The 26,289-nt window shown below is 38.7% G+C and overlaps 1 protein-coding gene across 12 annotated transcripts in view; it reads right to left on the reverse strand.

The window, feature by feature from the left end:
• The window catches only part of LOC134542096 (uncharacterized), a 47,665-nt gene that overhangs the window by 13,189 nt on the left and 8,187 nt on the right, over nt 1-26,289 (reverse strand). For 11 of the 12 annotated variants that reach the window (XM_063386033.1, XM_063386024.1, XM_063386032.1 and 8 more), the window contains exons 4-12: nt 24,973-25,221; nt 21,500-21,590; nt 19,978-20,098; nt 19,298-19,433; nt 14,239-14,320; nt 6,091-7,426; nt 5,831-6,017; nt 4,694-4,942; nt 1,525-1,648 (exon numbers count right to left, since the gene is read on the reverse strand). In XM_063386033.1, the coding sequence (XP_063242103.1) occupies nt 1,525-1,648; nt 4,694-4,942; nt 5,831-6,017; nt 6,091-7,426; nt 14,239-14,320; nt 19,298-19,433; nt 19,978-20,098; nt 21,500-21,590; nt 24,973-25,221 (2,575 nt within the window). The remainder of the gene's footprint in view (nt 1-1,524; nt 1,649-4,693; nt 4,943-5,830; nt 6,018-6,090; nt 7,427-14,238; nt 14,321-19,297; nt 19,434-19,977; nt 20,099-21,499; nt 21,591-24,972; nt 25,222-26,289) is intronic. The other variant, XM_063386035.1, reaches the window with a different exon arrangement.

Here is a 26,289-nt window from a genome sequence, read left to right on the forward strand (position 1 = left end):
ACTTATATATGTTTGATGGAATTATTGTTTTATTTGGTCAAAATTTATCAAAAACAATGTTTTAAAAGTACATGTACATCTAAAATTTAGCACGCTGCATTTGTAATTAAAATTCTCAAGATTACATACAAAAAGATCGGAAACTGATAAAAAACGTTAGTGGCTCAAGTCCATTTAGACTATCTCTGAAAATCAGTTATTATATATTTTCTGCAAACTAGTCCCCACCAAAACACTGTACTTATTCAACAGTACAGAGTAATGTTTTTTTTATTTGTCTACGTTTTTCACCGCCTCAACTGCGTGTGCGGTATTTGTTTATGTATATGTTGGCACTCTTGACCGGCATTTATTTTCGTGCGTTGCCATGACAACTACGAAAATAAACAGTCGCCTTGGTTAGGACGCCCAGATACAACAATTAGCATTTTGAAAGTTATGATTTGATTGGTTAATAAGTAAGTGACGCTGTTTTCTGGACTGCGTTTGGCCGATTCAGAGAAAGGAACAAAGAGTGAGTTAAGGCCTATTGACGATGGCGTCACCAGACGCATTTGTGGTCGGCAAAATAATGTGATTTTTGTCGTTTTATGGCCTTCTACGTCTCGTAAGAACGTGTGAGACGACGGAGACTGAGTAGGCGTACGTCTGAATGTAATAGTTTTCATACGTGAAATATATGGTTCTAGAGTAACTTGACGCTTAGTTCCAGAACCGATGCTTGACACCTATCTTTGTTCACCTTGTGCGATGCTCGAAATTTACAGTGTTTTTAACAGTCGATTTGCACATCATGATGCCTTTTTCTTTACTGAACACATAAAATACTTCGTCGTAATATTCTTTAGCTCTTTCGAAAACACAACTTTCGGCATTTTATATGTTTATATCCACAGTGACCACGGTAATATGACCAACATGCCACAAAAACTTTAACGGAAAACGATCATAGAATGCGAGATACATATTACATCCACTCAGAAATAAAGAACTTAAACTCGACAGACACGCACTCGTGAAAATAAAATCATAGAACATTTCGACACTCGTAACTACCAACGCCATCTGTGATTTGTCCACCAGTTGCTAAAGTGATGATGTTTATTGCCACACACTACTCTATGGGTGCTAGAGAAAAACAAAAGCAAAGATGGCGTCTCACATATAACCTCTTGTAATAATAAACGTTTTGTGCAGGTTCCAGAATGATTCAACGTGATTTTTCGCGATAAAAAAGGTTAATTTCGCGCAAATATCGTGATTTCGTCATATTTCGTGAAAAACTACGGATTTCGCGCATCACAGTAAATTTCGTTAAAACGAAATGCAGTATATTAACGTCTTATCACTACCAAGTAAGGTTATTTGTATTACACATCATGTGCAAGTGATTTTTTTAAAATTTCGCGATTTCGTCATTAACGAAATTTGACTACCCCTAACTATAGAATAACCAGATTATTTGACCATTGAAAACTATACTTGATCTGTTTGATGTCAGAAAATGGGGTGTGGGAGTCTCACCGCGGGGTGCCGTGTGGTCCTGCCGAGCGGGAGACGGGCAGTGGGGATGGAAGCTGTCCCCATCACCTCCGCCCCAGTGGCCCAGCTTGCTAGGGTCCTTCTCGTGGAGACGTTGCGCGAGCCCCTGCCGCAACCACACGCTCCCACATCACCACCACTCTCGACTGCTACAACCACACGCTCCCACATCACCACCACTCTCGACTGCTACAACCACACGCTCCCACATCACCACCACTATCGACTGCTACAATCACACACTGCCACATCACCACCACTCTCGACTGCTACAACCACACGCTCCCACATCACCACCACTCTCGACTGCTACAATCACACGCTGCCAAATCACCACCACTCTCGACTGCTACAATCACACGCTGCTACATCACCACCACTCTCGACTGCTACAATCACACGCTGCCACATCACCACCACTCTCGACTGCTACAATCACACGCTCCCACATCACCTACACTCTTGACTGCTACAATCACACGCTCCCACATCACCACCACTCTCGACTGCTACAATCACACGCTCCCACATCACCTACACTCTTGACTGCTACAACCACACGCTCCCACATCACCACCACTATCGACTGCTACAACCACACGCTCCCACATCACCACCACTATCGACTGCTACAATCACACGCTCCCACATCACCTACACTCTTGACTGCTACAATCACACGCTCCCACATCACCACCACTATCGACTGCTACAACCACACGCTCCCAAATCACCACCACTATCGACTGCTACAATCACACACTGCCACATCACCACCACTCTCGACTGCTACAACCACACGCTCCCACATCACCACCACTCTCGACTGCTACAATCACACGCTGCCAAATCACCACCACTCTCGACTGCTACAATCACACGCTGCTACATCACCACCACTCTCGACTGCTACAATCACACGCTGCCACATCACCACCACTCTCGACTGCTACAATCACACGCTCCCACATCACCTACACTCTTGACTGCTACAATCACACGCTCCCACATCACCACCACTCTCGACTGCTACAATCACACGCTCCCACATCACCTACACTCTTGACTGCTACCACCACACGCTCCCACATCACCACCACTCTCGACTGCTACAACCACATGCTCCCACATCACCACCACTCTCGACTGCTACAATCACACGCTGCCACATCACCACCACTCTCGACTGCTACAACCACACGCTCCCACATCACCACCACTCTCGACTGCTACAATCACACGCTGCCACATCACCACCACTCTCGACTGCTACAATCACATGCTGCTACATCACCACCACTCTCGACTGCTACAATCACACGCTGCCACATCACCACCACTCTCGACTGCTACAATCACACGCTCCCACATCACCTACACTCTTGACTGCTACAATCACACGCTCCCACATCACCACCACTCTCGACTGCTACAATCACATGCTGCCACATCACCACCACTCTCGACTGCAACAACCACACCATCCCACATCACCACCACTCTCAACTGATACATCCTCACCGTAACCAGGTACTTTCTTGTCTGTTAACCTGCTGGTGGACTCACTTCAGGAAATCTCCAGTCTGAATCCAGATCCACCCAATGCAATGCAATGTTGATTTATGCAGTGGGTTAAGCTTCCATATTGGTGTTTGGTGGTATACGGACTTCAATTTTGGTGTTATTTTGATTTTATCGCTATGCACCATACAATTGTGGCTATAGTTATACAATTTGTCACACAGTGTAATTATGTATCATTAACTGTGAGAACATAAATACGAGATTATGCTTTAAGTGTTTACAAAACAATGGTACATACATGATTTTAATGTTCATTGTACAGCATGTGAAATATGTATTGAGTTATTAAAAAAAGACATTAGAATTTCATTCAGTCAAGTACAGGATGTCCACAAAAGAATTTCCTATTTAATTTATTCTATTTACCAGAAATCATACATCAAATTTAAAGTAAACTAACCTAGTTTCTCTTACAAATGTTAGTTACTATATGGCACACATCCAACCTAAAGTCGAATTCTTCCCACAATTTGGTTAACATGTCTGGAGTAATGGGAGCAACAGCTTTTTCAATTCTGTCTCAACTCTGGTAGCAGCAGAACGTAGACACTATCCTTTATAAAGTCGCAAAGGAAAAAAATGCATGACGTTATGTCACGTGAACGTGGAGGCCAGAAAAAAGAGCTCTGTCATCTCAACCACTTCAACCAAGCCAGCAGTCAGGGACTTCAATGTTCAACCACTCTCGTAAAAAGAGATTCCAATGGGGAGGGACTTCATCCTGTTCCCAAATAAAGTATACAGGTTCACCCTCTACTAACTGGGGAAAGAGCCATTCTTTCGCGCTGCAAGTGAGAAAACAACAAAGCAGTAATTGCACCTGGACTTATCTAAAACTGTTTTGAGTTACTACTTTTCAATTAACGCTTACAGTTAATACTATTAAAATTTCCAATTGGGAAATTTTTTTATGGACATGTTGTACGATGAACTTGAGCTTTCAGTCGAGTCAAGTCGAGCTGCAGCTTCGTAGTGATTGGCCCAGTACAAAACAGGAGACGTCGTCAGGAATACTTGTCCTGGGAGCAAGCCCCCCACATCATTCTGTGGGCCCCGTTGCTAGAAGTCATGATCCCCCCCCCTTTTTTTTCTAACAGATAAAAAAAATGTTTTTTTTTCTTTATGTACATTGTTTTAGTTATATTTTTTAAACCTTTTCACAATTATTTTTAAAACACATATTAAAACTAGTTTTAAGTCAGTGTTTCGATTGTCAACGTAAATTTATTTTGAATAATGGCAAATAAATGAGTGTAAGTGTTCTGCACTGTCAACATGGTGTCACGTCAATCGGTGGTGGTTTTGTTACTCACAGTTGTAGATTCAGACAAGTTCTGTACGCACAGCATATTCCGAATAATATTACTCTGGTGTAATATTTCATCGGTAACTAAATTTAGGGCTTACTGTTTAATTGTTTTCTATGATTTATTTAAAATTGTCTACTTTTTTGTTTTAAGATTTTTTTTCTTTCCTTCGCAGGCCCCCTAGACCGACGGGCCCCGTTGCCATGGCAACGGTAGCACCGGCCGTGTGGGGGGCCCTGCCCGGAAGATGCCCCACCCACCTGCAGGCTCTCCAGGGAGTTCTCGCAGTCGGTTGTGTCGATGTCGTAGGGGTCGAAGCCCTCACGCTCCATCTCCTCGTACGTGCCGAAGGGCAGCTTGCCGACGCACTCCAGCTTCATGATGTGCATCTTGGAGCGCAGGTGCTTGGCCAGGTGGCCGTGGATGCGGAACGCGATGTCGCAGTCGTCGCACCTGAACGGCCGGGGGTTGGCAGTCGCGAGAGTGCGCACCGCTGCAGTCGAGCCGACCTGCAACCCGCCAGAGTCACGCACGGCAGCCAAGCGCCTCCCCAGGGCTCCGTGTTACCCATCGTGCCTCTCAGTCTTCTTGCAGACTATAACACTTGTGACAACAAGTGACAAATACAAGTCACTTCAACTGACCATTATTTATAAAACTGTAAAATTAAAAAAAATATATATACAGGTTCCTCCAATTATTTTATAAATTCATGATACTCACAAACTAGACAGAGTGTCTTCTATAACTAAAATTTTCTAGTTTCTCTTTATTGGTTTTCTACCATTTTTGACACATCTCCATTTTTCTAGGTTTACCTGTTTGGTCCTAAACCCAAAAACACTTCCAGATTATTTTTTATTGTGTCCAGGCTTTCCTAATTTATTTTTATGCAAATGACATTGTTTTGTCGGTTTCGCAAATCAGTTTTAACAATCATTGTTATGGATAAGTTACTAACTTACCTAATAACAATTTTAAAGCCTCTGAAATTTAAAATTTTTTCTTGATTTGTTTGTGAAAAGTATATTCAATACCAATTTCTAAACCACCCAACAGGAAACACAGCTGCATCTCGCCGAGGTGATCCGGGACTGGAGGTGAAGTGAAGTGAGCCGGTGGAATTGAAGCACTAAAGAATCGACATGCCTATCACTATTTTCCCCACTAGTTTCCAAATACATGACATACTCAGAACTACCTGGTTCATGAATCTATAACAATCCCTGAAGAATCAAGGTTTCCCCTCATATATTAATAACATCCTGAACAACATGTATTTCCTTATTAGGTTTTCAGATTTTATTGTCATAATATTTACAAGTTTTTTCCCATGACCCCAACATTCCTCTATGATAGTTCCCATGGACCTGAAGTCAGCGAAGTGTGCAGCTCACCCTGTTCTGGTGGCTGGCGGAGGCCTCGTGCTTCTTCAGGTGGCCCTTCTTGCGGAAAGACACTGCGCACAGCTCGCACTTGAAGGGGTGCTCCAGGCAGTGGATGTTGACGTGCAGGCGCAGCTGGCTGGGCTTCGAGAACACCTTGTTGCACAGCACACACATGCTCTGGCCATCCTCCATCACCCTGCAAACACACGCACGTCACAACACGCCCGCTCTCCAGTCCTCACTCAGCCTACACTCGGTCCAACACGCACCTGACGTAGGCCGGCAGGGGCCTGGTCGACGGGGGGAGGAACTCCGCCCTCGCCTCGGGGTCGGCTGCGTTACTGGTAGCGGGCACCCACGACTGGCCGCTGAACCCCAGCCTGCTGATCATCGCGTTCTTCGCTGCGCTGTCGCTGGAGGAAGGCACTTCTGGGACCGCATCGCTGGCTCCGACACCGGCTCTGTCTGCACTCGAAACGTCGGAGCCGTCGCTGCACCGCGCGGCTTCGGCGAGTGCGCTGACGCCCGCACGAGCACTCTCTTGGATCGTGTGGATCCTCCCCAGACGCGCGTACTTGTCTGCAGAAACGTCGCCGATCACGTTCTCCGGCAACGACTGTGGTCGCAGCTGATGTCCCGAATCACTTTCCCTTGGAGCGTGCTCGTGATGCAAGGATTCAGCTGGTGTCATCGCAGCTCCAGATATTTCCACAAGCAAGGATTCATCTTGCCCGTGCAGTTTCGAATGCTCGATTTCCCGCTTGGTCAAGTACTTGTGCAGTATGTTGGTTTCCGCCGGATCTGCCGAGGCGTGTGCCTGAGAATCAAACGTCTGTCCAGGTGACACTGCGGCAGTTGCCGGTCCTGGGAAAAGTGCGAACGTCTTCGTGCCTGCAGCAGGCTGCGGCCTAGAGCAGAAAGGTGAAGTTTTGGTCGTGGAGAAAGACATTGATGATTTTTTACGAGCATACGGTAGTACGGATGCCAAATTTTTAGTACTCAAATCTATCGGCTGGAGAGTGGCTGCATTGGGGTTCACATCAAGATTATAGTTCTGCTGGTCCTTGTGGACACTCGTTTCAGAGTCGTCTTCCGAACAGGAGACGCTCGAGCCATACTCGTCGTCAGCATCAGAACCTTTGTCGGCGGTGGATCGGCCATCAGTCGAACCCTTGTCATCGTGCGGTGCCACGTGCCAGCCTGGCGCGCGGTGGTGCTTGCTCACGTCGCTCTGCTGTCGGGGGATGTGCGTGAAAGGGGCAGCATCGTCTCTGCGATACACCATGGTGGACATCTCGCCACGGTCGTCCTTCCTCCCGTCCCCTCGCCAGCAGCCCAGCTCTCCCGCAAGGCTTGTGTTGCGCAGCACCGTCTCCCGCTCCGTCTGCGCGCACACGGGCGTGAGCCCCGCGCTCGGCGTGCTGCTGCCGGCCGCGGGCTTCCACTCGCTCAGAGTGTAAGGGTACGTGCTGGGCCGCCCTGCGTGCGAGGAGGCGGGCGCCAGGCCGGACGATGACATGGTGCAGCCAGGAAGCACGGGCTCCGAGAGACTCAACAAGCTGTGTGCTGCTTCGTGCTCCAAGTAGTCGTTGCTCACCTCACTCTCTGGAAACAAAACAACACTTTTTAAAACTTACACAAAAGATAGATTTGAAAATCTTCAGACGAAGAAAAAAAATTACTGAATGACCAGCTCCCCCTCGTCCAGGGGACAGTCCGAGGCAACGGCTACTTGGGTGTCACGTGTCACATCTGCTGCCGAGGTTCACCAGTGCACTGCATTCAAAAATGGTTTAAGTGACAAAGTCTGTAGGCATGGTGAGTAGTTTTTTAGCTGAACTTTTAAAAAAGTTTAAAAACTTCATAAATTACGCAGTTTGTACACAATGGCATACAGTTTTTCAACTAAGCTCTTTTCAAAATGCTAGACAAATATTATAGATACATTATATATAATTCCCATTGGCTTTCAAAAATTTCCGGGTTTCTTATGGATTTACCAGCACCAATAAAATTCAAGGCTCATTCATATATATATATATATGCAGGTAATATCAATTTAGCACTTTTCAGTTTTTTTTTTTACAAAGGACTCATTAAGCTATGCGAACAAATATAATGTTCAAACCACTGATGGGTACACTCAATTTTTGAACTTGCTTAACCAAGCCAACCATTTTTCAACTTTGTCGTGCATCCAGTTAATATATTTTATTTTTCTTTAAAGACACACTGACACATTTATGTAAAAAAATTTCACTATTCATGATGATGTTTAGAGTGGCAATGCCTATTTCCAATTCCTTCACCTCTTGAAAATGTACACAGAGTTTTATCGCATAATCGTCACTCTTGCATGATCGTTGCACTGTTATATTAGGGCGTCAACATTAGGCGGGGGGGGGGGGGGGGGGGGGGGGGGGGGGGGAACGCATAAAAATCGCTTGATGTTTATGGTCCTGCTGTTAGATTCCACGTGCTTTAACATGACAGGATAAAGCACTGTGGAACAGCATTTGGTTTTCAAGTTGCTGTCAGGCGGTTGGTAGTTATAATGGAAAAATGCAGTATTTCAATTTCATTAAAATTTGTTTAAGATGTACCCACCGAATACGATTTCCAGTCCAATATAGTCAATTGTTTTGGCTCCGCAATTTTCTCAATAAGATATACAGTATGTTATTTTTTCTATGTAAGACGTTGCCCAAAAATGTTTTTTTTCTGTATAAAATGATATATTTTAAAGTTTTGATCTATTATTTGTTTGAATATTACCGCTCACTTATTTAAATAACAGAAATATGAAGTTGTCCGATGTGTAAATTTTCTTTTAAAGACCTTTTCAAACGTAATAACCTTTCTCTGCTAGTCTTCGTTGCCGCTGTGTATCGCATATAAAAATGTAACCAACACTAGTTGGCATCATTCATGTTTGGTTACGTTGATGCCCGTATAGTGCACGCACGTAGTCGAATATTAATATTTAGGGCCACGATTATATGGTGAATCGCGAAATCGCGAAATTTTCCGCGAATTTATATGGAAAATGCGAAAAAAGCGATTTTTAAGAAAAACCGCTAAATAACACCGAAATTACACAATAAAAGTCTCTTATATTTTAATGTGAAAAGCTTGATAGTCAAGACTTGCCCGGGTCCTGGTTGATAAGCTGGAAAAATTTCCTGCCTTTCATTTCTACGTGCTTCCTCTAATCAGCTTTAGGGCGCCGTCTGGTCAGCGTGTGTGTTAGTGAAGCGGGATGATAAGAGCGACGCTCAATGGTAGTTCTAGAGCGGTAAAACCTCTAAGTGCAAGGCTCTGAACTGACGCGCAGTCATCTCGTTCCCGTCAGATAACTGTGAAATTTGAGTGGTGACAGTTTATATGGCGGAAAAATAAAGATAAAGGTGTAATGCATTTCCCTTTGATACTTTCAAGAAATTTGTAACGGAATTTTTACACCTAAAACTTCGAAAACATACCTTTTAGCCATTTTATCTCAATAGAACCAGTTGGGGATTAACAAATTCTTAAATGCTTTTCGTAAACAGACTCCAGTCGGATATCTAGTATAGTTTCGAAATCGCGTAGGTTTTTCGTGGCTTTGCGCGGCAAACGACTGTAGTTGCCATGCGTCACGCGCCGAAAATGTTGTCCGGCAGGAAGGGCGAGTATAGTTTATTTGCGGCAAAAATGAATACTTTTACGGCCCTGCTAAATTTTTCCATTAAAGAAATTTTGAAGTTTCAGTGATTTTCCAGCAGAAATAATGTTGTGTAACTAACAAACAAATTGTATCAAAACAATTAACGGTAAATGGCTGAAATGAACTATACAAACCTTGCTTTCGTCGCACGCAGTTTGGAGAAAAGGGAGGAAGGATGTTGACAGTTTCACATGCCAAAGGACGATGAGGAGGAGGGGGAGAGAGACACGATGGTTTGTATGCCTAGGAGGGAAGGAGAGGTAAGCCGTATGACATTATGCATCCGCCGCCTGTGCTGTCGCCAGCCTGTCTAGATGATATTCCCGCGCTCCCACTTACGTTGCACAAGCTACTGCTGCCGTATTGTTAGGCAGAATGTCTTTTTTTTCTCTTCTTATACGAACATTAGTATGATTATTATAAACCCACACAAAATATATGCTGCGTGTTAAATAATGGCTTTTTATAAGCTTTTACTGTGAGTTTAACCATTTTTTCCTCAATTATTTTTGTTTTGGTGCCAAAATATCAGATTTTTTTGACGGTTCCTGAGAATGTATGGTACTTTTTAAGAGAAAATGTTTAACCAGAACATTAAAATGTTGATTACTTGTGATTCTAAACAACACAATAGGCCCAACTGCTATTTTTTATGTCACAATCGTGAAATATATTGTGTAAGTACAACGAATAGCTTAAAAAAACCCATATTTTTTTTAAAAGATGAAATAACGACGAAATGTGTGGTTTTAAATGATGAAATCAGGTTCAAAATAAAACCATATAATCTTGGCTCTATTAATATTGATAGCTCGCTGATGGCATGCAAAGAACGTGCTCTGTTCAGTGCCAAGTAAACTCATGGTGGCCACTCACAGTCACCAAAAATATTCCCTGATTTTTCCCTGATTTCCCTGATTAAAAATTCAAAATTTCCCTGATATTTACAATTACAAAAACACATGAAAAAATATAATATTATAGAAAGAGATTACTCATATTTTAGCACCCTGCTGTATTTTCGTCATTATATACATACGGAAGTTCGTTAAATAACATAATACATTTTAAATATGTCACTTTACATTATAGCATCCCTTTCAATGACCTGCAGTCTGTGTTTTGTTTTATGTCTAGATACCGGAAAAATTCGCGAATTCATTTCGCGATAGGGTAAAATACAAATAGTTATACCTCAGTGCTGCCTCTGCTATTGACTCACTACTCACCTGGATGACTCTGGGCCAATGAGAAACACCTGACCAAAGCTTTATCGAATCTCAGGCTGCTACGTTGGGACGTCTCACAAGACAGCAGCCAATGAGTGGGTGGCATTTGACCGAGAGTACGCAGAACTATGGAGTTCATCCTACAGGTCATTGAACCCGCGAATTTTTCCTGTCCCTAGTAATGGGGTATTTCAGTGATGAGCACTCAAACATTTTTTCACACAACGTTTGATAACTGTTCTTACATTCATTTTTGAAGTGTAACATTTATAGTTGTGAAATATTCTTAGTCATAGTACTCTCAACAAGGGATAACAGTACAGTGCAAATTTTACCTTGTGTTTGATTTAAAAATGAAACAACTAATAGATAAATCTTCACTGCATTACAATCAGTACTCCCATCTGTAGCTAAAGCAAATGATCTACTTACTAAAGATTCAACAGTTTTAATTTAGTTTCACCAGCCATATACTCCACTAAGGCAGATGTTTTTTGCTCTCGCACAGCTGTATTTCTGTGCAATTTATGAGTCCGGAAACATAGCTCTATACAAATTACCCGAATGATCGGCTACTGCTATCGGTAAATTGTGTTCTACCAAAAAACTTGAAAACAATAACTCTGCGTTTGTTACTTTCGTTTCTTCAGATGTAGCGAAAAACGACGATATAGATTTATTGCTCGCCACGGCTTTAAAATGTTCTGCATGTTTCTTTGATTCAATATGTCGTCTACAGACATCCCTTCCACCATGTGCAATCGAAAAGTTACACGTGCATACATTACAAAACGTGTGGCGTTCCAAAACATTTGAAGATAAAGGCCGCGCTACATTCGCAATAGCACGCAAACAGCACAGACGCACAGAAGTTCAACATACACTATTAGATATGAGCTGCCACATTGGCAAATAGCACGCGCACAGAAACATAGCACAGGATCGGCGCACAGAAAGTTCATTAACTTTTAACTTTTAGGTTATTTTCTGTGCGCGACCCTGGTGGTAGCCAATCAGCAAACAGTTTAAGTACTACTCTAGTGGGCTTATAAAAGAACAATTGTCACGAAAGTATTGATGCTGTTGACTTGAGTGGTTTGTAATTGTTTTCAAACACACGATAACATAAAAATGGAAGGCACATTTGATAGCTGTAATATAAAGTAAAATTATTTTGTATGACAGGGGATCCGCAGGATACAAAAATGAAGAAGCTAAATTAAATGCTTGGAAGTCCGTGTATGAATGTGTTAAAGAAGAAGGATTTGATAATTGATAATATTGTCATTAGACACAGGGTGCAATATACATTATCATTGAAAATACATAATAATATATACATACACATTTTTAAGTTTAAATAAAAATATCTCAACAATAATATAACTTTACACAAACTTAAGGTCATTAAAATTTAAATTGTTCCATTCGTCTAGTGAGTATAAAGGATTGGATATGAGCCATTGTTCTAAGATTTGTTTAAGTATACTAATCAAAAGATACTGTCCTTGCACACAAGGGTAATTTATTTAAAAAAAAACTTACATTTACATTTTCAAAACTCATATGATTTACATAGTCGTTTATAACTGACATCAATTAAATATCTATTTCTGGTTTTATAGCTATGTACATTATTTCTTAAAATTAAATTTTTTTGAATGCTTCCGGTATTCTTTTGTGTTGTGTTGTGCGTGAATGTAGCATCAAGCTCTGTGCTATCTCTGTGCGTGTGTGCTATCTGTGTGCTGTTTGCGTGCTATTGCGAATATAGCCCGGCCTTAACAAGCATGGCCATTCTTTTGAATAGTTTGGTCGAAAGTTCTGAAGAATAACGTTCTTTTTTGCTCCAGATACACATTGTTCTGTCACACGCTTCATTTCTACAACCGGCACTGAAGAACACAACACTATCGAACAACATAAAATGGTTTCACGTCTGTAGACACGACAAAAACACTTTGATGAAAGAAATGGCTTTCAAGAAAGTAATTAACACAACACAGGTTAGCCAAAGTACCGTACAAAAATTATCGTGATATAAGTAGCTAACAAACGAAAAGTCTGAGAATATGTACTAGTTGTATCGTACTACGGACGTATTACCGTACCATTTCTATTACAAAACACAAGAATTAAACTACTTATTTCGACAGTACATGCGCACATTTATTAGTTCCGTTATCTGCGCAACCACGTGATGTATTCGAACTGCTTTCACGAAACACGCACACCAGAAACGGAATTTTTTTCCGTTACCATGCAGCACAAAGCCTCGTTTCCGTAATAAACCAGCGATGTTCCGTAATTCCGTAATTCTGTGTTAAATCCGTAATAATTACGGAAAATCCGTAATGGTTGGCCGGGAAATATACATGACACAAAAAATTCCCGGTTATTAAAAAAATCCCCTGACATTTCCCTGATAATTCCCGATAAACGTGATTTCCCTGATAAATCCCGGTTTTCCCGGTGAGTGGCCACCCTGTAAACTACATTTGAAAGCCTGCACTCTCCGTGGTTAGTGTATTACGATGATAGTTATGCTTTCCAGCTAATGTTCGCGTCATGGTTTTAATTTTTCTATTTAAAGTTGAACCAAATATGTTCTGTTTCATGACTTAATAATTTGAATTGTTGGGAAAGCTTTTGTATACTCTATTTTTGAATTAAACATACTTTCCATGCAATAGGTTTTTTTAATAAACAACTTTACCCCAACAAAAATGCTTTTTTTCGCATAAAAATCGCACCCCTATTTCTTAAACTTGATTTTAGTATAAAATTTGTGAAGATTATGTGATAGAATATGGTAATTTTGGGATTCCTACATACGTATGTATGAAATAAATTAAAACTCTATGTCAGCAATAGAAAACACTTTTTTTTTTGCCATCATAGAATAGTTGGCAAAAGATAATATTGTAGGACTACATAGGTGCACCTGAAAACACACTAGAAAGGCAAACATTGGAAGGTTTTGCGATATATTTTTAAAGATTAGGGAGCCAACAGCAACAACAACTGCGAACGTTATGTACCTTTGATATGTAAAGTACTGTGTTAGCCAGCACTAATGTGTAGCATTAGCGTTCTGGCTTTTGTTTTTGCTTACAATCCTAGTTGAACAATCTACATCTATGGTATAGCAGTGATTGTAAACTAAAAGTACGTACAGTATAAATGAAACTTTTTTACATGTTAAACTTCACAGATGGGGTTGAGTGTTGGTATAGTTAAGTATTTAAAACTTTTTTTTTTAATTTATTGAATTTTAGAAAGCAAACACTATAAGCAGAAACTGCACCAGTAGAAAAAATACATTGTCCTTATGGGAAAAATGTAGGGACTTAAAAAATATGACATTATAACATTATAAGTAGAAAAACATTATAAGCAGGAACATTACAATGGGGTTCTACTGTACAGCAATATCTTCTTGGAGGTTCCATTCAATGTTTTCATGATGCACTTGCTCTTACCTTTATCATCTTCATCCTCGTCCTCGTCTTCGTCATTTTCCTCCGAGTCAGTGTCGCCACTCTCGCCCTGCTGGGCCGCCTGCTGCGGACAGACACAACTGCTGGCTCCGCCACTCCTCACGCACAGTCACTCACACCCTGCACTTTGCAAAACACGAGTCCACCGTACGACTCAGTTTTCTTTGCAGCCATGAACGTTGGGACTAGCCTTCAGCACAGCCAACATGAGAGGTGTGTAGTGTAGTAAACACCCGATCCACATTCTTTCAATAAAAACTACAACCTTAAGATTTATTCTCAAAATTATGAAAATTCCAACTGTGACTGCAGCATTTTCAGATTCATTAACATTCAGCATTGTTTACAATTATCACTAAGAAAATGGCTACTGAAATGAGTAACTCCAAATAAAGCAGCCAACATAACTAGTAGTGATAGGTCAATGCCTGTTTTTTCCCAGTTCTCGGTTCGGTACCGGTTCTTAAAAATCGGTTCTCGGTTCTCGGTTCTCGGTCCTTGGTTCTGACTTAAAAAATAAAATAAATATTATTCACACATTATTTATGAGGTGTTTTAAGTAATAAACTATTTATTGTTTTGACTACAAAAAATGCACTAAAAATCCTGTATCCAGACATACATATTTAACAATTTACTGTTTATAACACTGAAAATAATAATTTGTTTGTATTGGTCTGTCAATGTTTTTATTATATGCTTACAAAGAAATGCATTAGCATAATGTTTCAGTCTTTAAAGAGGCTATCAAAGCGTATTAAAAGGTTTAGTATGGTTATCAAGCCACAGTCAACACACCAATCTCTTAAAAATGTAATACGTATTAATAAAAAAAAAATTAGAAATAATATAGAGAACACTTAATAAAACAAAAATTTACTATATTAATCTAGTAATTACTTCAAGAAATCTACATACACCCTCCTTTAAAACATAGGAATAAAAAGAAAATGTTACTACAATAATGGAAATAAATACAATGATGGTGAACTTTCAAAGAATTAAAATATTAAATTGTCCATCAAACTTATTGCCTAAATTGAATTCAGTTTGTTTGCAAGTCAACAGTAAATTACTGCCACACTTCTGATGCCATTTCTTACACAATTTGCTCTATTTGGCCAGAATAATTATACTTTACAAGTGTCAACAAGCATTTTTTTGAATAGCTAATAGTAAAATACATCTACACATCTATACACCACAATACCGTTTACTTAAAAGAGAAAGTTACTAGCCATTATGCTAGATGGCTGCAGATGCAGTGAACTTACACTCCCAAGGACTGCACAAAAAATGCATAAAATTTTATGATGCCGAAAATTATTACGGAAAATTTTAAATCAATCATTAATTCTATTAAACAAATATTCTGTGGAATTTGCAATACAAAAGTCACCCTTACTTACGTGTCAACGACTCAATTAACTGCCTATTTTTAAAAACAAATTGAAACAAATATGGCGTCTTTCTGTTCTCACATCTTTGCTGAGGCACGTTATAGAGTTGCACACATCTATGAACTACATCTATGGCACTTTAAACTGTTATATTTTGATTGTAAAACGGTAATTTATTTACAGATGTGACAAGAACATTAAATATTTTCACGAGTAATTTATTTTATAGTTAGAGATGAATATTATTCCACAGAAGTCCAAAAAAAAATTCATATGTGGATAAGACGTGAGTTGAGCCATTTCATGCTGCAGTTAAGTTGTAGTGAAGGACTATTTTCGTAAAGGATTTTGCTATACTGCCGGTACCGGTACCGGTACCGACATTTAACTGCGGTTCTCGGTGCCGGTTAAAATGCTGAGAACTGTAGGAACCGTCAACTGAGAACCGGTACCGACCCATCCCTAATAACTAGTTAAGTTTCCATTGTCTAAAATCTACAACAAGCTTTTTTTCCATGGTGTTAGGTTAGAATGCAGTATTTTACAAACTAAGACTCTCTAAACAAAGTTGTATGTATAATATCCTTTTTTAATATATTTTTGATTCCTTTGTATTTGAATTCAGAATGGCGGATGGAAAATGTAGTAATATACTAAATAATAAAAAACTTACAAGTCAATTGAGTTTTATTACATATCAAAGTCTTACTACATTATAGAAACACATATAAATAAGGTCATATATGTGTTTCATGGATTCAAAAATTTTTTTTGAAGTGAAACTTCTTTGGACACAATGTGAGTAAAATTTAAAGGCCAAATTTTAATGCAAAGTTTTCGTGAAACATTGTTGCGAAACATTTCTGTCTCCACACTTCCCACTGCACCTCAATAACACTTCATCCATCCAGGAACAACAGTCGGTCTGTCGGGACAGCAACCACACCCACCAGCCAGTCCTGTCCCTAGTGCAGGGTTCCTTCACACGTGCTGAACAGTTGTGTTCATTTGATTGTTCAGTGTGTCTTATGTACTAAATATTAGTGGTGCACCGATATGACTTTACCGATTACCGATTCGATTACCGATTATGAGAGCAATAATCGGCAGATACCGATTCAGTTACCGATTATAATGAAGAAATTTTATTAAGTGTAATAATTAGGGGTGTGAAATTATGGTTTTATAATTTAGCCACTTTCGTTTCCAAAATCAACAATTTCGGTGTTTTGTGTTTTTATAGGAATTTGCAGCAGAAAATAAGGATAAAAATATACGTATTTTTAAATTTGTAACCATGTACACTGTAATGCTATCGGAAACACTTTAAACTGTTTTAAATGGACTATTAACTTTATGACTAGTCAATAAATTTACATAGTTTCACCACTATACACATTTAATCTCTTTTAAAAACAATTTCTCAAGTGGTATATTTGCAGAGATAAACGCCTGTGTAGTTTTAATGATAAACTTTTCTGTCTTCTCTCATTTTTTTGGCAACAGTAGTCACTTCTTCCATCGTGGCTAAACGTTTGCTGCTGACACCAGCTGCACTTCCTAACCTAACTTTAACGTGGTGTTTACTGTTGACGTTTTACAACAGTGTCGCGCCTTTCGTGGTCAACTCTACAATTGCACCACTTGCAAATAAGATCTTGTTAGAAGCATATAAACCCTCACATTTAAATTATTTTGCTCGGGACTCGGCAGTAGGCTTTAATTTCGGCATTGTTTTGAAGCAGCAACGTGTGTGTACGTGACAAAGGACTGCCAGTATTTACGCGTAGCCAACGTTACCAAGCCAAAATTGTAATAAAAATACCAGTATCTATAAGTGCTGGTAAAATAAAATTACAATGAAATTGTGTTACGTTTTGAAGAAACTAAACGTATATTAACTCGCGCGAAATTAGTTGGAAATTGACTTAATATTTAACTTTTTGAAATTAGTTTTAAGTCGCGTTCATGAAGTTATGTGTTCTCGTATGTTGGCGATTCTGCTAAAACAAAGCGAACGTTAGAACGGAATAATATTTATGTTGTTACCTCAGTGAATGTAATATTTAACCATTTATCAATGTTAAAAATGCTAAGAAATTAGTGCATTCATAAAAATAAAAGAATGTATATATTGTATAGTATTTTACAACGTCAAAACATGTTCACCGATATAGCTGATTTACGATGTATATTGTTTTTCAGATTTAGTAGTTTAAAAAACGTATTTTCGTTTTATGTCGTTTTTAAGTCCAATTATCGCGTTATTTCGTGTTTTTTCGCGTAAAAATGGTTACACCATTTTTTCACACCACTAGTAATAATGCACACAAAACTTTTTATTCCCATGTGAATTTAATAACAAGATTAGGTAAAATCGAGAATACAGTTATAATAACAGTATAAAATATATAAAATACACTATTAAGTCATTGCAAAGTGTAAATTAATTTAACTTCTATTTATATTTGTTATTGTAAGCAACTTGAACTACAGTCTAATAATTGTAATTTACAATGGGTAAGTTTTTGTTGTGGAAAACTAGCATTATTATTGACTATCACATAAGGTTGCATCAAGAAATTACCGTTTAACAATGTAAACATGTTGCTTTATATTGTTCACTTGAGTTTATAGAAAAATGTTTCCACACTTCACTTTTTTTCTTCCTACTCGCCATCTCACTATAATTATATAGAAATGACTAAAAACCAATACTAGCACATGTGATTTTATTTATGTTGACTGAATATATAAAATTATAAATACTTTTTCACTTTTCACGTCATACAAATAACAAACGGATAATGTTACCAAAGACGCCCATAACGAGTTTGTAAAACGCAGTGATAAAAACTAGAAGGTATCGGGACCACGATTTTGAACCGCTACTACGACTCGAAAAGATCGATTGTCATAGAATCCACTGCAACTGTTTGTGGTATTTTGATTGCGTGCCATATATTTTACGTCTCTGGCTATAGGTAATGTACAAGGCCACTAATAAAAAGACGAAACGTAAATAAACGTGTAGGAAAAATGTCTTTTTTATTGTTCGAGGCAATGAGATTTATTAAACTTAACGAAATATCTGTAATTATGATATGACGGAGTTAGATGAATTTTGTAATATATACAAATATTACCGTATTTCATCTAAAATGTGTAACAAAATATTACACGGTAAAAACCTACTTAATTACGCCGGGATGTAAATAATTGGCAAAGTAATCGTTAAGATAATAGCCGATTACGATTAATCGGTAAGTACCCATAATCGCAGATTACGATTCATCGGTATCCGCATCGGTGCACCACTACTAAATATGAAACATGTAATACTTACCAGAAATAATATATTTTAAACCATTATTCGCACTCCTGATTATAGTTCTTCTATACTGGACATGTTATAGTATATATATATTTTTTTACACATGCAGTGTATAGTGTTGATATTTATAGTTTCTTAAAAAACTAAAATTTTGAAACATATTTCATTTGCTGACAACGTAATTAACCATCAACTTTTAATCAATAGATATTTTTATTAAGTACTTCAAAGTTGTTTATGACTGAATGTTTTGCTATCCATCCCTGAGACACAAGACTAAGTAAGTGGAGCGCGAGGACAGCATTACCTGCTGGGCGAAGCACTCCTCGTCTATGTAGCTGTCATCCACCACCGTCGGCACGGGGAAGATGCTCAGCTTCACACACTTCTTGTAGTGCGCTTTCGACTTCATGTGCTTCGTCAGGTTGCCCTTCGTCTTGAAGCTTACCCACAAAACAACCAACCGTCAATCACTTTATTACTGTCTATGTATTATAATATTATAAACATTACAACTACATACTCTGTTCCAAATAAGCATCACTTTCTTTTCTTGACCAGTGATTTACATGCAATCCTGACTACTGAATTTTATTATTAAAATAACAAAATAATTAAGAATACACAATTTGTAAGAGTATGCGAAGACCATTTATTTCCATCAGGATAAAAAGGTGAACATCATGGAATGACGCTGGTGAACTGAACGCTGGTGTAATAGTGCTCATCACGTGACCGGTATGACACGAGCCCTAGAGGACAGAAGGGCAAGTGCTACGACAAGGCAGCCACCATGATAGTGGCATTGGTTACCTCAAGCAAACCACAGTGACTCTTTTCTGGATTGATGAGTTCGAAAAATCGAATTTTAGAGGACAGTAGTACGCACTACCAACTCTGAGCACTGACATCAACTGGCACCACAGGCAGAGGCAGCGATCAAGCACCAGGCAGCTCGAGACAGTACTCGTGGACGGGCGAGCCCACCTGAAGTTGCAGTGCCGGCAGACGTAGGGTCGGATGTTGGTGTGTGTGCGTATGTGGTTGCGCAGCATGGACGGCTTCAAGCAGCGGATGCCACAGTCGTTGCACACGTACCGCCCGCGGCCTGAGGACACACACGTCAAGGATGGAAGATTACGATCAAAACTGCATGGCTTTGAAAAGCCGCAGAAGAAAACTACTGGACCAATTTTTTTTTGCCCAACCTTTAATCCTTGTTCCCATCCTTAATATTTCCCCCTTCTTAAAACACTATGACCCCAGTTTATATTAGCAAACAGTTTGAGTTTTGATGATGTGATAAGGAATGGTCTAAGTAAACCTAGATTTCCACACACTCACAAATAATTTTGAGCAAAAGTGGCAAACATTGAAACATAAACTAAATTCTTAATTTTCACAATTTGAAGACAAACATTATCCATTAAAACTATTTTCTTATAAATAAAAATTATTTTACCACACAAAAAAAATTGTAACAGGGAAACATCAAATTATTTTTACAGACAATAACATGAAGTTGACAGATTTCCGAAATCTAAGGCTGGCCACACACGTTCCGGTTTTCCTCAGAGGTCTGCCTCAAGGTACAGAACTGTGGTAACCATGTCTTCTCGAACACACAAAGTATTGGAGGAATTTATTAATCTGTACAATGATTCTCCTTGCTCACGGCAAGTAAAGCGAAAGAATATCATGATCGCGGAAAGTCGGGGCTGCATACGGACGATTAGTGGAAAAAATGAAAGTAATAGAGCCTACTGCCAACAAAGATGTAGTAGGTAATTACAAAAAAAATAATAATTTTAGAAGCAATATCCGCAAAGAAGCGAAAAAAGTGAATAATTAGAAGAAAAGTGGAAGTGGTGCAGACAAAGTTTATGAGCTGACATTGTGGTATTTCCATCTGTTGGATTTCCTATTGGATGTCCTATTTCCCAATTATTGGTGCCACAAGCTACAGGAGTTTAAAGGTATGTATCTTCGTCCATCCTTTAAGTAATTATGCCAATCTTTTGGCGCGAATCTCAGCTCACATTCTGTGTCTTCATTTTTCCAGTTGCTATTAGCAATCCAACGACAGCGATACATCGTCTGTTTACGCCACAATTGCAGGTATAATACTGACACATACGCCTCAAGTAACTCTAGTAGACCCTAACGTGTGGGTGCACCCCCATTTCAGGCCTGCCTTGAGGCAGACCTCTGAGGAAAACCAGAGCGTGTGTGGCCGGCCTAACACACTATGAGATACAAGCAAGAAGTGCTCACTATTTTCGTGTCTAAACATTCTAGAGACAACTTTAGAGTTTAGATACTTTTTGATCACACCAACTTTCCTATGAATAAAATACAGCTATTTAAAAATAGATTTTAAATGTCCCCCCAAATTTTTAAATGGAGGGATGTCCAAATATTTAAATTAGTAAGTAAAATACTTGAATTACGTTTCCTTATGATTCATGTTTATGGCCAGCAACAACTAACAGCACCACAACTCCATTACCTCTTCCCTTGACGTATGTGTAGTCATCCCTCGACTCGAACCCTCGACCAAATATCTTGGCTTTCCTGGGCGGTGGCTCCCCAGACGACGCCTTGAAAAACAGAAGTCGAACGAGCTCAGGACCACCGTACCCTACCCACACCACACTGGCACGAGAGTCCAACTGCGACTACGCGACACAGCCAGTCAAAATGCTGGGTAAGGGTACAGCCAATGTTCACAATACAAGAGGATTTATGTTCTTGTTGAATGCCAGACGTTGTCGTGTAGTGCAGTTAGCAAATGAATTAGAGGTTTGAGAGGCTATTCTACACACCTACCCAAATGCTTGGAGATAACTCAGGACATGGCAGTCAGACTAGAGATAGCTTAGTTTCATGAATGTTCCACCTTTTCCACTACAATCTTATTATCATGCACACAGCTATTCTACATACATGCTATGAACATGTGCAGTGTGCTTTAATTAAAATCATTTCTCAACATTTTTCCAACAGGACAATGGAGGATAAAATCACAAAGTTTCTTGTTAGCAACTGTACACACTTCTTGTATCTGTACAGCTTTACTAAACTAGTCAAAGAAAATTACCTTCTCAATACCATCTTTAACTGGGAAGATCTATGAGCAATATCTCTGCGAGACCTTTTGATTTCTGGAACACTGTATTATCATTCGTCCAGGACATGATAGCCTTACTCAATCAACAAGCTTGGTTTTTTTGTTTGTGCTAGTTACATATTTCAAGTAATAAATCTTTAGGAAATGACTAAAGAGGTTAAGTCATAAGCATTACACTACAGTAGAAGAAATTAAATAATTATTTCTTGGGACCATGATGCAATTATTATGATACTGCATTTTAATTAAAAATTACTCAAATTATACAGTTATAAAACAACCCTTGATAAATATCCGGTGAATAACTTTTCAGCACTACTTAAAATTATGTACATATTAGTGAAACAAGAAAGAAATAGTATATAAACCAAATAAAACATGGTGAGCAAGGTAAGACCTAAAAACAAAAGTACAATACAAGTTTCCTCCACAGTTGTTTATTAGAGATTGGGAGTCCCAACTTTATTCTCCATTCAGCAACTTTTTGTAAGTTATCTAGGAACTGTTTTACTTCTGATAAAAGCCACCACATAGTTCAAAATGTTTATTTTTTTATTTTAGCTGTATTTTGTGTTTTAAACACTGGGACTTTCTAAAGGAGTTTATACATCCTATAAATAGTAACATTTGGTAAAATATAAAAAGTGTTACATTTATAGTACAACTAGAAACATAATTTGAACACCATCCATATAACCTTGACATAAATATATAAAAAAGGCTATAAAATAAACATGACACCAAATAAAACTAATACATAAAATAGATGAGAATTTTTCTATAATTTTAAGATTTTCAGAAAATACTTTGATATAGTAGTTTCCTCGGTGGCTTCCGGATAATGGTGACGCGATCAAACTTTAGAAAATGACGGGTATCTAGACAAGTAGGATAGCTTTATTTTCAGGTAGCCCACATCATGACTAAATAAAAATTAAATTACTTGGTTGGATCTATATTAGCTACACATTTTACTTAGGAAAGTGCTAGAGATACGCTTATACGGCAATCAATGACTTATTGCCAGACCTAGCACAATGCTGACTCAATAAGTCAGAGTAATAAAAAAGGTATCATCAATTGTAATCTTGCATGGCTTGCAGTGCCTACAAATTATCAACTTCAAACATCTTTTTCAAAGACCAAAATACTACAGTCTGATAAATGTTATCTTTAGTGATGTTATCTATCACCTAAGATAAAATGTGTGTGTGGATAATTCTAAGAAACACGTTATTTTCCACATATGCATTTATCATGAAGAACAGAAGCATTTGAGCTCCGCCTATTCCTGGTTGGAAATTAACATCTTGTCTTCAAGTCTAACAGTTTCCTCCAGTTTATTAAACGACTATGCACAACAGTGAAATTTAGGAAACAATATTAAAGTCTCCCAGTTGATTCTTTAAATAGCTGTACCCTTAACTGCCTTAAAGATGATTCTCTAAAAAGTATCACAGCAACTTCAAGACACAGGAAAAAAAACTCTCTGTTTAATAACAAAATAAAACAGGTTTTTTTAAACTTCTTACACAAAAACCTCTAATGAAACCATAGATAAAGAGGATGTGTAGAAAACAAGTGGAAATGTACTGCTATAGCCAAGCAATAAAATAAAAGATTGCATGTAGAGGTTCTGGCCTTTGAGTTTACCTCATTGCATCACTCCATACTAGTAACATAAGAACAATTTTCCTTTCATAATATTCTGCCTAAAGTACTGAATAAACCAGCATTCTGATACTGTAGATGATACCATATGCAAGGAAAGTTTTTTTTTATACCAACATCCAAAAGCACTCATCTCAAAATGTTCAATAAAACAAAATCATTCATAAATTTTATTTTTACATAACTTGTATAATTATTTTTGATCTAACAAACAACTGAAATCTTAAAATGTTTTAAGAACTAATGTAAATATGAAACCTGATGCCATCTTGATAGTAGGAGAAACATGTGGACTCCACAGCTACAATTGGCTTGCAGATATATGAATACTTTTGAAACCCTTGCTTAAGTTTCTTCTGCATACAAATTATTTATTTCTGCGGTAAATGTCTGAGTGCCATATCACTTTATCAGAGTAGTTTTTTAACCTGTAAGCTTCACACAGCATGTATCATTGTAAAACCCTGCCTTCCCCCGCTTTTACGAGTATTTTTTTCCATTCAGCTGGATCAGCTGGCTATATAGCTTCCAGGTCATAGTGACTTAGTTTTTCATACTGATGATATTATCATTCTTAACCAACCTGTTAAAAACAGGCAACAGCAACTTAAAAATGACGCACATAGTTAAATGAAAGTAAAAACCATTTAGAAATACTTTACAACATTAACTCACGTAAATCATGATCACTAAACATGTTGAAAATGCCTAAATACTTCATGAAAAAAAAAAAGAAGCTGGTATTTAAATCAAATCATTAAAAACTAACCATATATCATCTCTGATTATAATACAAGAATAAATCTTTAATAAACATATTTAGAAAGTGGGAAGGGCAGTAGCATGGGTTGTTACGCATTACCATCCAAACATTTACCCTTGTGACTAGGCTGTATAGGATTCTGTTGCTCCGATACTAAGTATGTATCCTTACTGGCTCAGTGTCTGAACCAAGTTCGAGCCAGTCTGCTTCTCTGTGGGTGCTCCATCCACTTCCCCGCTCACCTCGCACGAGTTAGCCCTGCCTCCGGCACGTATAGTTGTGCCCAGGATCTCGCACGTCACATTTGGTCCCTACCTCACTTGTCATTTCAACCCAACACTCGAATACTTCCCTTTCACCACACATTACCCCTTCAAATAAGACACCGAGACGTGCGAGCGTCAGGGCGCGCACGTACCTCAGACTCCGCTGTCTTTGAGTGCTCTTCCCTGCGCTTGCTGGCGCCCGCAGACTTCTCCCAATCGGGGCGCGCGGCCCCGCCCTTGTCCGCTCTGGAGAGCCAATAGGACGAGTGCGTGTAGACCATCGCCTCCTTGTCGTACGGCCGTGCCGTCGTGTAGGTGCCGTCGCGGTTGCGCGAGTCGTACAGCGACAATGCCTCACCGGTGCTCAGGCCCAGCGGGTTTGGGCACGCCGTCTTCTTTATCTGAGACACGAGACGGACGTGTGAAGCACTGTAGAGTCTCCAGGGTGAACTTGTACACAAGAGTTTACACAAAAAAAAAACTGTCCACTGAAACAAGAATGCAGTAAGGAACACCCTAGCATTGTGTACGGTATGTGTGCACACATGCATATTGGGAGTGGGTGTGAAAGGGGTGGAGAAAGGGAGGGGAAAAGGAGAAAGACAAAAAAAAAATTTTTCCTCAAAGGCTAATTAAAACCATGTGCTGCTTAGTGCATAAAAAAATAAAAACATTTTTTATATATTTTCTGAAATTTCTTTGTTAGTACGAGGGTCGTTCAATTATTATTAATGAAACAAATCAATGTAGCTCAAAAATGGTTTATGTGAAACATTCAAAAGTTTTTCTTAAAATATATGTAGATCTACAGTACTTTAAATTTTATGCAGATTTCTTTAATAACGTTATTCTTTACATAATTGATTCTTTGTTTTGTTGTTCCTGTGTTTGTGTTCCTTTGTGTACTGCAGTTTGCTTACAAATTAGTTCATGTGTCAGCATTGTAGTACAACGTACATACGTACATATATGTCTTTATTATCACTGTTTATTTGTTTCACTGTGCTAATATAACACTAGAATGTTTTTGTTTTTTTCCGAAACTGACAATTATCCTAAATATCATTTATCAGAACAAACCCAGTTACATATTAGTTCAGATGATCAATACTGCACTGTATTTATAATTGTGATTCATCAAGATTCACAAGGGAAAACTTCATTTTCAACATAAATGCACATTTGTATTATGACAATGCCACAAAGACCATGTAAAACTATTGAATTTGCAAATAAAAAAATAAACAACTAATGCATGGAATACTATAGTCTATTGTTGGTTTAAGACTACCATTATCAGAAACATAAGTGTTGGTTTGTATGTATCGTAAACTATTTTTTTCTTCTACAAATAACTAAAAGTAAATTTAATTTTTAAATTTTTTTGAACCATGGGTGTTATTATACACTGAGGCTTGGGCTTTCAAAATAGTTCTACTCTCAATCCAAATGTAATGAAGAAACTGCAC

The sequence above is a fragment of the Bacillus rossius genome (genome assembly GCF_032445375.1).
Source record: "Bacillus rossius redtenbacheri isolate Brsri chromosome 4 unlocalized genomic scaffold, Brsri_v3 Brsri_v3_scf4_2, whole genome shotgun sequence".
Lineage (NCBI taxonomy): Eukaryota > Metazoa > Arthropoda > Insecta > Phasmatodea > Bacillidae > Bacillus > Bacillus rossius.